This window comes from Musca domestica, unplaced genomic scaffold, assembly GCF_030504385.1.
Source record: "Musca domestica strain aabys unplaced genomic scaffold, Musca_domestica.polishedcontigs.V.1.1 18, whole genome shotgun sequence".
Taxonomy (NCBI): Eukaryota; Metazoa; Arthropoda; class Insecta; order Diptera; family Muscidae; genus Musca; species Musca domestica.
Window position 1 is genome coordinate 12,908,377 of NW_026712238.1, and position 12,114 is coordinate 12,920,490.

General features: G+C 35.6%; 1 protein-coding gene across 1 annotated transcript; it reads left to right on the forward strand.

Annotated features, from left to right (window-relative positions):
- The first annotated feature begins 632 nt into the window (after window positions 1-632).
- LOC101896297 (probable cytochrome P450 313a4) lies at window positions 633-11,781 on the forward strand. The gene is made up of 8 exons (XM_005187010.4): window positions 633-851; window positions 5,420-5,620; window positions 5,675-5,863; window positions 5,935-6,004; window positions 6,102-6,234; window positions 6,311-6,463; window positions 11,096-11,531; window positions 11,589-11,781. The coding sequence occupies exons 1-8, from the start codon at window positions 698-700 to the stop codon at window positions 11,756-11,758; spliced, it is 1,506 nt and encodes a 501-aa protein (XP_005187067.3). The 5' UTR covers window positions 633-697; the 3' UTR covers window positions 11,759-11,781.
- The last annotated feature ends 333 nt before the right edge of the window (window positions 11,782-12,114 follow it).

A 12,114-nucleotide genomic window follows, 5' to 3' on the forward strand; every position in this document is an offset into this window, starting at 1 on the left:
GTTTTCTTTTTTTTTTTTTGCCCCATTATACTCAAGTATTTTCAGATATTTTAAAACCCATAATTAAACGCAAAAACAATAACAGTCAAATAAATATGTTTTGTCACACCTAGTTACACCTTTAAATAAGATATAGAACCCAATATTAGGGTAGAACCCACTAAGGCAAATTACATCCAGAAAATATGAGATCCGGTGTTTTCTTGTGGCACACTTTGAAACCATGAGGCTGTATAAATTGGCTCAATATACAAATGATGACCATGGTTTGGAACACCTTTAAAATATTTCTGGGTGCCCACTTTATTTTAGGCAGAACATTTTTTTCTTTGGTATTAAAAATAATTCATTGAAATATTCATGCTGTCATTTAAATTTCCAAAAAATTAATTCCCAACGTGTTAGATAGATAATCTGTATAAAATATTTAAGCATTACTGTTCGCCATTTTAGCGAAGACCTCTCGTTCAACTATGTCAAGAGTTCTTACTTTGCAACCTTTGCTTTTTTATGTGCAAATAAACGTTCCAGCGACAGATAAATAACCGATAATAAATAGATCTTCGTAAATGTATTCATAAAAAACAAATGCTGTACGAAAATCCATTTAATTATGGAAACCTGAAAATCACATTCTGTTTATATTAGGAGGTGATTGGCTCTGGCGAGAGAACATTTTATTGAAAGTGTTGGAAGCATGCAGCCGTTTCTAGTCATAGTTTTAATTCTATTGATTTTCTTGTGGTTACACCATCGATGGAATCATCGCCATGTATTCGGCATGGCCAGGAAAGTGCCGTTTCATAAGTTGGAAATGATATTGGGTTTTGGACCAATTGTGACTCCGAAAAGTAAGTACAACAAAGTGTGGAATATGTGGTTAAAAAAATTAGCGTAACAAAGGAAGTTATCGCAAATGAAAATGGAGTCAAACAGTGAACAATGAAATGTGTAGTACTTAAACCGACAAAAACTATTTTTGGCCATGAAAGTGTGAAAGTAGTGTATCCAATCATGTTTGAAATGTGTAAGCAAACAAGACTGTTAACAGTCGGCGTACCGACAAACATATATCCTCCGGATTTGCTCCTTTTTTTATTTATTTATTTGTTCTTTTGCTGGAAGCGCCCCCAGATTGTTCTTTAATAATACCAACTTTATATCAAATCAAATTTTTGCATAAATGTTGCATTGTGAGGAGTTTGAAGAGAACTGTGAAATAAATTCACAATTTATAAATGCTGTAATTACACCGTGCAACACAAAAAAATGCAGAAAAAACTCCATGGATTATGAAAGTGGATCTAAAATAGAAGACACGCGTATCGGTTTTTTTTTTTGTAATTTTATATCGCAGAGTCACCCAAGCGGAGAGAGCAAGGTCATCCTCTCAATTTTTTTAATTTTGGATTAAGATTCGGATTAAGATTCCAAGAATCTAAAGTCTAAATCTTAACTAAACAAGGAATTCATAAATACAGGGTCTGCAATCTAACATTTTGGCTTAAGGTGAATTTAGGGGTTATGATCGGATACCACCTGTAGGTATTTTAACGGTTACCCGGTTATTCGACCCGGAAGTTCGAAAAAATTCTACAAAACCGATATGTATCAATTGAATGCTTAAGAAGTGAAGTGGCTTATAGCCGGCTATTTACAAAAGTAAAAAAGGTAAGGAAATATATAAATCGCATTCTCCAGAGAAAAAAATGTACAAAAATGTACAGTTCAGATGTTGGACATACCTCAAAGGAAAAAATCTCAAGCTCCGGCCGAAGTCGTGCTACTTAGATAACCTATAAAGGTTAAATGCATATTATTGGAGAAAATCTCAATTTCATGATTTTATCACTAATATCTTCGGAACCTAAAGAGATATCAGGGCTACATTTGGTATAGATTTGGAAAGGCATGAGTGTAGGTTATAATGTAGTATGTAGATCTTAATATCCAATGATGGGCCCATTTTCAAACTTTTAGGGAGTTTTCTAAATGTTTCGGTACAAAATACTAATTTCCTTGTATTCCTCCGGAAGTGGTTGTAATAACCCCATCATATGACCACTTGTTGAATAGATATTTCCATAAGCATTCAATGGATACCCATTTTGTAATAAGGTTAAAAATATATAACTGTGATAAAAACAAGTAAAAAAGCAGGAAGTTCGACCGGCTCGTACTTTGAATACCTTACATCATTTGGAACGAATTTGGCAATTTTCAAATAAAATCCGTTAAAAAATTTGTTAAAATCTTAAAAAATATCGAATGTAGCCAATATGTTAGGGTCTATACCTGCATAGGCAACAATATTCAAATGCAAAACTTAAAAAAATTTCGGTGAATGGTAGCTAAAATCATCAAAACACCGAATATCGAGAGGTACCACCCAAACGTGGACCTGCACAGACAATTTTCTGTCATAGGCTGTAGTATCCACTACAAACCTTAAATACCAAATTGGAAACATTTCCGGGGAATAATGTCGCTAAAAACATCAAAATACCGAATATCGGGAGGTGCCGTTATATGGGGACTGTACGAAGGCGTGGACCTGCATAAATAATTTTCTGTCGTAGGCTGTAGTATCTATTGCGAACTTCAAATACGAAATTTGAAATAATTCCGGTGAATAATGTCGCTAAAATTATCGAAATACCGAATATCGGGAGGTACCATTATGTGGAGGTTATACGAAGACGTGAACCTGCACAGATAATTTTCTGTCATAGGCTGTAGTATCCATTACGAATTTAAAATACCATATTTGAAAATATGAAATATGAATGTGAAAAATATTGTTAAAATCATGAAAATATCGGGAGGTAAACGTGGACCTGCATGGCCATTTTCAATACCAATAGTTCTGCAGACATAATATACTTTTGAGAAAAATTTTATCAACCTACTTCATTTCGTTTGGAAACTAGAGTGATTTCCACAGACAGACGGACGAACGGACGGACAGACGGACAGACGCACGGACATTGCTAAGTCGACATGGAATTTTATGCTGATCAAGAATATAAATACTTTGCGGTGTTAAAAATGTATATTTCGAGGTGTTACAAACGAAATGACAAATTTGGTGCAGGTGGAGGGTATACAAATCAGGTCTATCCGAGCATAGCCCCTAAACTCAACTTAAGCAAACGGCCATACTCCCGATTTTTATTATGGGGATTGTGACAGAAAATAGCGGGAATAATGCCAATAATTATAATGGAAGCACCCTCATTACACGCGATCGGGTTAGAAAAAGAACTACTTGTGTAGGAGTTCAGATAATTCCATTGAAAAATGTGGTACCGTTATATGGGGGCTATAATATATCGAGGACCGATATAGCCCATCTTCGAACTTGATCTGCCCAAAGACGACAGACTGCGCTGTTCAAAATTTTAGATTGCTATCTTAATTCGTTTTAACTCCAGCGAGATTACAACAGACGGACAGGCAGACTGACGGACGGACAAAGAGGGCTAAATCGTCTTAGAATTTTTTAGCCGTTTTTTGTGGTCCTTGATTAGACAATCAGTCACTCATCAGTTGTAAAGTCCCCAATTTAGTATCACATAGAACTTGTCGAACAATTACAGTACACACCCTTATTCCGCAAACACAGACACCAACAGTGACATCTTTATCAAATTTCAGAATTTCAGTTTTATCTCTTAACGCAATACTAAATTCAGTACCGCTTAGCACTGTTCGCACTGTTAATGTACACCTTCCCAAAACGAACTCTATATCTCCATTCCAGATACCAACAGAGACTTTAATTTCAAATTTGAGGATTCCAGCCTTATGCATTATATACCTAATACCAAATAGAGTATTATTTAGTACAAATATAGGACGCATTTCTAAACCACAGCCATACCATCACTAAGCTAAATATCAAATTTTAGAATTCTATCTGACTCCTTCGGGCCAAAAGTGACCCTCACCTAAAATTTCTAGATTCTAGCTTTACTTTTTATACCCTACAACACTATGTGTTGGGGGTATTATAAGTTTGATTGGGCCAAAAATTATGTAACACCTCGAAATATTGGTTTCCCACATAGAAAAGTATATATGGATCTTCCCATCTCGCCGAGCTGAATCGATCTAGCTATGTATGTCCGTCTGTCCGTCTGTCCATATTAATTTGTAATCGCTCTACCATTATGGTCCAATCCTCACGAAATTGAAAATGGAGGTGGGGTTAGGGCCAGAATAGAACCCTATTGTTTTTGGAGATGATCGCATAATATTTAGGGGTTGAAATGGACCAAAATCTGAAAAATTTCCTGATTTTGCAGTTGCTCTACAGGTCGCAATTATATACCAATCAAATCGGGAGGTAGCACGGCGCTTGGGGCTGGGCAGAAGCATTCCAATTTTGATGGTCATCGGGTAATATTTAGTGGGTGAAATTGACAATAACATTTGTGTTAAATAAAGTCAAATTTTCGATTAAACCGCAAATATTTTTAACTTCGACATAATAAAAAATAGACGAACAGGTCAATATAGATTTTATAGTTTTTTTTTTTTTTTTTTTTTTTCATATTTTTTATCGCATCCGATTTTTTCAATTTGACTTAGCCGTTTTTTGTGGTCCACTGCTTGGGGATATTATATGCAGATTGCAATTATCGTCCGATCCTCAAGAAAGGGGTAGGCTTAGGCTCAGAAGGGCTAGGCCTATTGTTTTTAAAGATGTCCGCAATATATTTAGGGGTTGAAATGGACCAACAACTAAAAATGTTGCTGATTTTGCAGCCGTTATAAAGGTCATAAATAGAAACCAAAGAACACGAAATCTCACATGAAGTTAGGGTTTAGGACAGCGGGTAGAATTGACCACTATTTCTCTCTGAAAAATACCAACATTACTTACAGGTGATATCCGAATATAGCCAAATTCGTAGACAAGAACATCATATAGCTTGCTTTTGGAGATGATCGCAAAATATTAGGGGTTCAAATGAATCAAAAACAGAAAAAAATTTCTTGATCATACAATTGAAGCCATTCGACACGCCTAAGAAGAGCGTTAAGGACAAGAAAGAATTCTAGAATTTTGGATGACCATTGGATTATATTTAGCTGTAAAATGGACCACAACAACTAATAGCACGACGGAGTGCGTAAAAATTGGGCAAATGTCCCTGGTCAAAATGCTGAAGTTAATAACTGGGCTGTGCACCGTGACATAATTTCAACAGCGAAATCTTCCAAAATTTGGACATAAGGGGGCTTCTAACATATTGTAGTGTTGTAGGGTATCACATGCTCGGCCCCGCACGTCTATAGCCTTCGCTTACTTGTTATTAATGTAGATATGAAAATGAATATTCGCACATATAAATCACAATAATTAATTAAATATTTTCATGTTTTTTTTTTTTTCTAATTATCTATTCTTTAGCCATTGTTAAACATGGTGTCGAAAACTGTAAAAAGCTTGGCCAAAACTTCATTAATTTTGTTGGTCCATTTCCGCAATATGTTACCGGAGATCCGGATATCGTCAAAGATATTCTAATGTCGAAATTGTGTATACACAAGGATTATTTGACATATGGTGGACTACGTCATGCCCTGGGCGAAGGACTACTGACCATACAAGGTAAGACATATCAAATAGCCAAGAAATCATTAAATCGTGTCTCTTTTTTTGCAGGAAAGGATTGGCAACATCTTAGGAAACAAATGGATCCAGGTTTTAAATTTTCCAAAGTTCTGGGATTTTTACCCGTCTTCAATAGGCGAATGTCGGGCTTTTTTGAGGAACTGGATGGATGCCATGCTATGAAAGATTCCTATAGAATTTTAACGTTTTGTCGAGAATACACCATTGGCATAACATGCGGTGAGTTATCATTACTGCGTTTTTTTAAGGAAAAATAAATATTTTGAGCTCCTTTTTTTTCTACTTGGCAGAGACAATGTTGGGACTTGATCTTGATAAATCTACAATTGATATAAAACACTATGCAAACTTTATAGCAAGGTAAGATCTAATATTAAACTTCTGAGATATACATGAGTGTAATGCCGTTTTTTATACTTATTTCTGCGATTTTGATTTCTTCGAATTATACATATAGCATGATGGAATATATATCGGACGTAACATTTACCGTGTACTATCAATCGAAATTCATTCTCAAACTAGCCGATTTAACAATATACAAGCAGCATCGGAAAGAATTGCAATTTTTAAGATCGGTAATTAATGATGTAAGTACAAAGTTCTAGAAGGGTTCTCTACTGAGATGGGAGAAAGAAATCTTCAATCATTTCTTCTTATTCGTAGGCATTTACGTACCATTCGACAAAATCTGGAACTCTTCCGGAGTATGTAAACACTGTGGAGCATATTGTCGCCCGCCATGTCATTGAAGCCAAAGAAAATAATAAGATTGATGCTGATCTGGCCCTATCAAATACGATGCATTTGTTCGGTGCGGTATGTAGTATGGAAATCAAACATAACACTGTGCAACTGAAATGATTTTTTTAGAGCCTAAAAAAGAAGATACGTATATCGGCGTTTGGAAAGTTTACATAGCAAAGTAAGCAAGGGGGAAAATTCCCCCTTCTTCAACACTTCTGGAAATTTTCAGATTAAGATTCCTCGGAGACCGTGTATTTTAGGTATATAGTGTATTCGGCAATATTGCAGATAAACATACGAGAAATATTTTTGAGGAAAAATGTTAACCCGCAAGGCGTCTTTTTGGTCCTATTTTTAAACCAGTAAGGAAAAGACAATGTCGTACGGGGCCGACTAGATAATACCCTACACCGCTATTTAGTAGAGCTCCCTTAACAAAAGAATTTATTTCAAGTAGATTATACCATCTATCAACATTTGGCTTTAGAGCAGTTATAGTTTGCTATAGAGTGCATGATAACACTTGGAGGAGGATTATATTAGAAAAAATATATATCGGAGCCGAGTTGCACAAAATGAAAACGTACGTCCCGAAATTCACCGCATTCGGGCTGATATTAGCCATTATTTGCACAATAAACATGGAATCGGATTTAGGATATATATATGGGAGATATCTCCAAATCTTTGCCGTTCTCGATAAAATTTGGCAAAGGTATTTTCGAACTTTAAAAGATATCTGGTACAAAATACCATTGTTGTCGAATGCATTTTACGGATGTGAGGGACTTAAACACCAAATCGGATGAAACATATATATGGGAGCTATAGCTATATCTGAACCGATTTTCTCCGAATTTAATGTACTTGCTTCTAGTCTGAATTCGGTCGGATATGCCAAAGTTCAGGTCGTTTGAACTGATATTGGCCATTTAGTGTACAATTAACCCGAAATCGGTTCAGGATATATATGGGACTTATATCCAAATCTGAACCGATCCTAATCAAATTTGGCAAAAGAATTTCTGGACTGTACAAATATCACTTGTCGAATGAATATTATGAATTTGAGGGACTTAAACACCAAATGAGATGAAACATATATATGGGAGCCATGGCTATAGCTGAACCGATTTTCTCCGAAATTAATGTACTTGCTTCTAGTCTGAATTCGGTCGGATACGCCAAAATTGAGGTCACCTGGACTGATATTGGTCATTTGGTGCACAATTAACACGAAATCTGTTGAGGATATATATGGGAGCTATATCCAAATCTAAACCGAACTTGACAAAATTTGATTACTTTTTTCGGAGCTGCATCCGATATTATCACACATGTGAGGGACTTGAAACCTCAAATCGGATGAAACATATATATGTTAGCTATATCTGAACCAAATCAGATTTACTTGCTTCTAGACTGAATTCGGTGGGATATACCAAAATACAGGTAATTTGGACTTAAATTAGCCATTAAGTGCGCAATATACCCGAAATCGGTTGAAGATATATGGGAGCTATATCTAAATCTGAACCTATCTTGAAAAAAATGCATACACTTATTTCGGAGCTGTATCTGATATTTGGAACCAATTATCATTCTCCTGGGGAGCATATTACGCATGTGAGGGACTTAAAACACCAAATCGGATGAAACATATATATGTTAGCTATAGCTATATATGAAACAAATCCGATTTACTTGCTTATAGTCTGAATTCGGTGGGATGTACCAAAATACAGGAAATTTGGACTTATATTAGGTATATCGGTTGAAGATATATGGGAGCTACATCTAAATCTGATCCGTTTATCACCAATTTCAATAGGGTTCGTCCTTGGGTCAAACAAACATTGTTTGCAAAATTTCATCTCAAACAGATGTATATCTCAAGCCACGGTTCGTTTATTTAATTTGATAACTCAAATTATTGTCCCTCTATGGGGGAGGTTCCAAAAGAATTGGCCAATATTGTCCATTTCGTATCTGACCTAAGTCTGATATATATGTTGCAACGTACCAGATTTGGGCTAAATCAAATTTTATGAGATTCGTGATAATTTTTGGAAAATGTTGAAATATACATGAGGTACCATATACAGTGAACCGAAGCATTCCACTTCATCTAATACGGAAAAAAAATATTGGGATGAGTATCTAACATTTAAATCCAAAACTTAAACCTTTTGTGGCCCCCAGGTACCAGAAGTAGTGAGCCGATCAATTCTATATTCACATCGGATCTTATGTTACCAAGTTTTAAACGAATCGCTGACTTTTTTCGCAAGTTATTGGAGGTATAAATATTGAAAATTGTGACCTTTTGTGGGGGAGGTACCAGAAGAGGTAGGCCGATATCACCAGGTCTTGTGTTAATAAGAATATTGGAATGTTTGAATTTTAAAGGGAATCCGATGCTTACTCGGCTTTTTATGAGAGTTATAATTATTCACAATTTTGACACGTTGACACGGTTTCAGAAGGAGTGGACCGATATCTATCATCTTCACACCTGATTATCTGTTGATAGAAATATTGGGATATGTGAAATTTGAAGAGATAAGGTTGCTTAATTCAAAATTTTTGTCAGTTTATGGGGGGGAGTCGTGTACCAGAAGGATTGTACCGATACATTCCATCTTTACACCAGGTCTTTTTTTTTAGTAAAAATATTGGATAAAGTGAAATTTTGAAGAGATTCGGTTGCCTATTTAGTATTTTATAAGAATTATAATTATTCAAAATTTTGAACTTTTGTGGAGGAGATACCAGAAGGATGAGCCGATATTTATCATCTTCATACCTGGCCCTGCATAAGTAAAAATATTCGAATTTGGGAAATTCGAAGAAAATCGGATGTTTTTTCGTATTTTATAACAGTTATAAATCTTCAAAAAATTTGATCCTTTGTGGGGGAGGTACCATCTTTATAATAGATCTTATTTTGATGGAAATATTGAGATGCTCCAAGTCTGAACGGAATCGAATGTTAATTTCGCGTTTTTTAGCTTCATAGTAATTAAAATAGTTGTGGGGGAGGTACCAATAGTGGTCCGATATATTTCATCATTTCATTGGTCTTGTGCAAGAAGAAATATCAGATGGAGCGGACTGATATGTTCCATCTTGATGGAGTGGACGATATTGTCCATTTTCGATATTGTCCATTTCAGTCCTGACCTAGGACTGATACAAATATTCCGATTTGCAATGTTGGAGCAAATCCTTTCTCTTTCTGGGCATTTGGATTTTTTTTTTTGAAATTCCGAACTTCTGTGGGGGAAATTCCAGAAGGAGTGGATGCCCATCTCCGAACTCGACCTAAGTTTGAGATTAAGATACGATGTACCAAGTGCCTCCCATAGTAACAATATTTAGGATAGAGCTTTAAAATTTGATACAGATGTTTGGTTTAGATCCAGAATCATTGATACAGACAATTGGTTCTATAGGTCTACATTTTGGAATATTCGCCTTGTAAGTATAATTCCGATTTAAAGTTTTTTTTTTATTTTCCTCTTAGTTTTTTTATGAGAAAACACTATTTACAAAAAAGTAAAAAAGGAGCTGAGTTCGGCCGGGTTGAAATTCTAATACCCTCTATCATTTGGAAAAAAACTTGAAAAATTAAAAAAAAAAATCAGCCAAAAAAATACCGCTCAAATGAAAACTGTTATATTGGGGCTATGCGAAGACGTGGTCCTGTATAAGTAATTTTTTGTCATAGGCTGTAATACCGATTCCGAACTTAAAATACGAAATTTGGAACAATTCCGGTAAATATTGTCGCTAAAATCATTAAAATACTGAATATCGGGGGTACTGTTTTATGGGGGCTATACTAAAACTAGACCTATGTTGACAATTATCTTTCAGAGGGTAAAGTACTCAGAAGGAACTCCTTGTGTGGATTTTCAGACAATTCTATTGCTGTACTAAAATCATCAAAATACCGAATATCGGGAGTTACCGTTATATGGAGGACACACGATCCATATTGACAATTCTCTTCCAGGGGGAACTACTTGTGTAGAATTTCAGACAATTCCTATGAAAAATGTGTCTGAAATCATCAAAATACCGAACATCGGGGGGTACCGATATATGGGGGTTAACAATATCGTAGACCAATATGGCCTATCCTTGAACTTTACCTGCCTGCAGACAAAAGACAGATAAATGCAAAATTTTAGCTTCTTATCATAAATCGTTTTGACTCTAGCGTGATTACAGCAGACAGACGGACGCTCAGATAAGGTTAACTCGTTTTTGAATCGCCAAGAAAATATAAATACTTTAGTAGGTCCAAAACTATTATTTCGATGACGAACTTAATATACCCTCCATATATATCAATATAGCCTTAGCCTTAAATAATGATACCCCACGATTTTAGTTAGGAAACGGACCAAAAGAGTTGACATTTGCTAAATATTTCGTACATTTTTCTTTGCATTATTGCCGAAGGAATCCAAGGAATCTCAATCCAAAAATTTCCAAAAGTGTGGAAGAGGTGGGAATTTGCCCCATTTATTTAGAGTATTTTGCGATGTAAATTTTACGAACGCCGATACACGTGTTTCCTTTTTTTAGCTCTACTTTCATAATCTGCCGAATTTCCCCCAGAAATTATGTCGCACAGTGTTTTTAGGGAACAAAACCATCATTATCACCAAACAAAATCGTTTCCTTACCTTCCAGGCATTTGAAACCACATCGTCAACATTGTATTTCGCAATTCTCATGTTGGCCCTATATCCTGAGTATCAGGAAAAAGCCTACGCTGAAATACTTCAAATGTTTCCCGAAAACGACAGCGGAGGGTTTGAGATCACCTATAACCATATCAGCCAGCTTACCTATCTGGATATGTTTATAAAGGAGACACTGCGTGTATTTCCCACAGTTCCTCTGTTTTCTCGACGCGTCATTGGTGGTGATCTCCGACTGAGCAATGGTGTGGTTATACCCGAGGGGCAAGAAGTCGTAATAAATACCTTTAATTTACATCGAAATAAAGATGTGTGGGGTCCCCAGGCCGACACATTTAATCCGGATAATTTTCTACCGACCAACGCCGAGAAGCGCCATCCGTATGCCTTTGTGCCATTTGCCAAGGGGCTGCGTTTTTGTATAGGTGAGATAGTCTAGTTGCAAGTTGTGTACATAAATATTTAATATATTCATATTTCAGGACTGCGTTATGCGGAATTGACGCAGCGGGTGGCAATAGCAAAGATAATTAAGCGTTACAAATTTTCAACCACCGCCAAAATAGAAGATCTCGAGTTGCAGAACCATATATCAATGCAGTTGGGAAAATACCCGCCCATCACTGTTGAGAGAAGGGCGTTTCCAAAGTAGAATTAGAAAAGAAAATGTTAATAAACAAAAAAGGAAAATTTGACCGTTGTTTCAATTTCAATATGAAATTTAAATATTTAAAATTATAATTTAATCAAATAGTCTTAGAATTTTTTGTTTGGTATAGAAAATGGTTTTTATATTATTACAAAATATATTCTCAATAAAGCAATACCTTTGCATGTTCCATTGCGTGTTTATTTCGACTCAATAGTAGGTAAAACAGGACAGAAGATGGTAATTAATCAAAAGGACATTTCCTGTACTTTGGAACTATTCTAGCGGCATGGTCTAAGTTCGTAGAAAAAAATTATCCATGGGTCTTTACCACATTTTCTAAATGATTTAAATCTCAT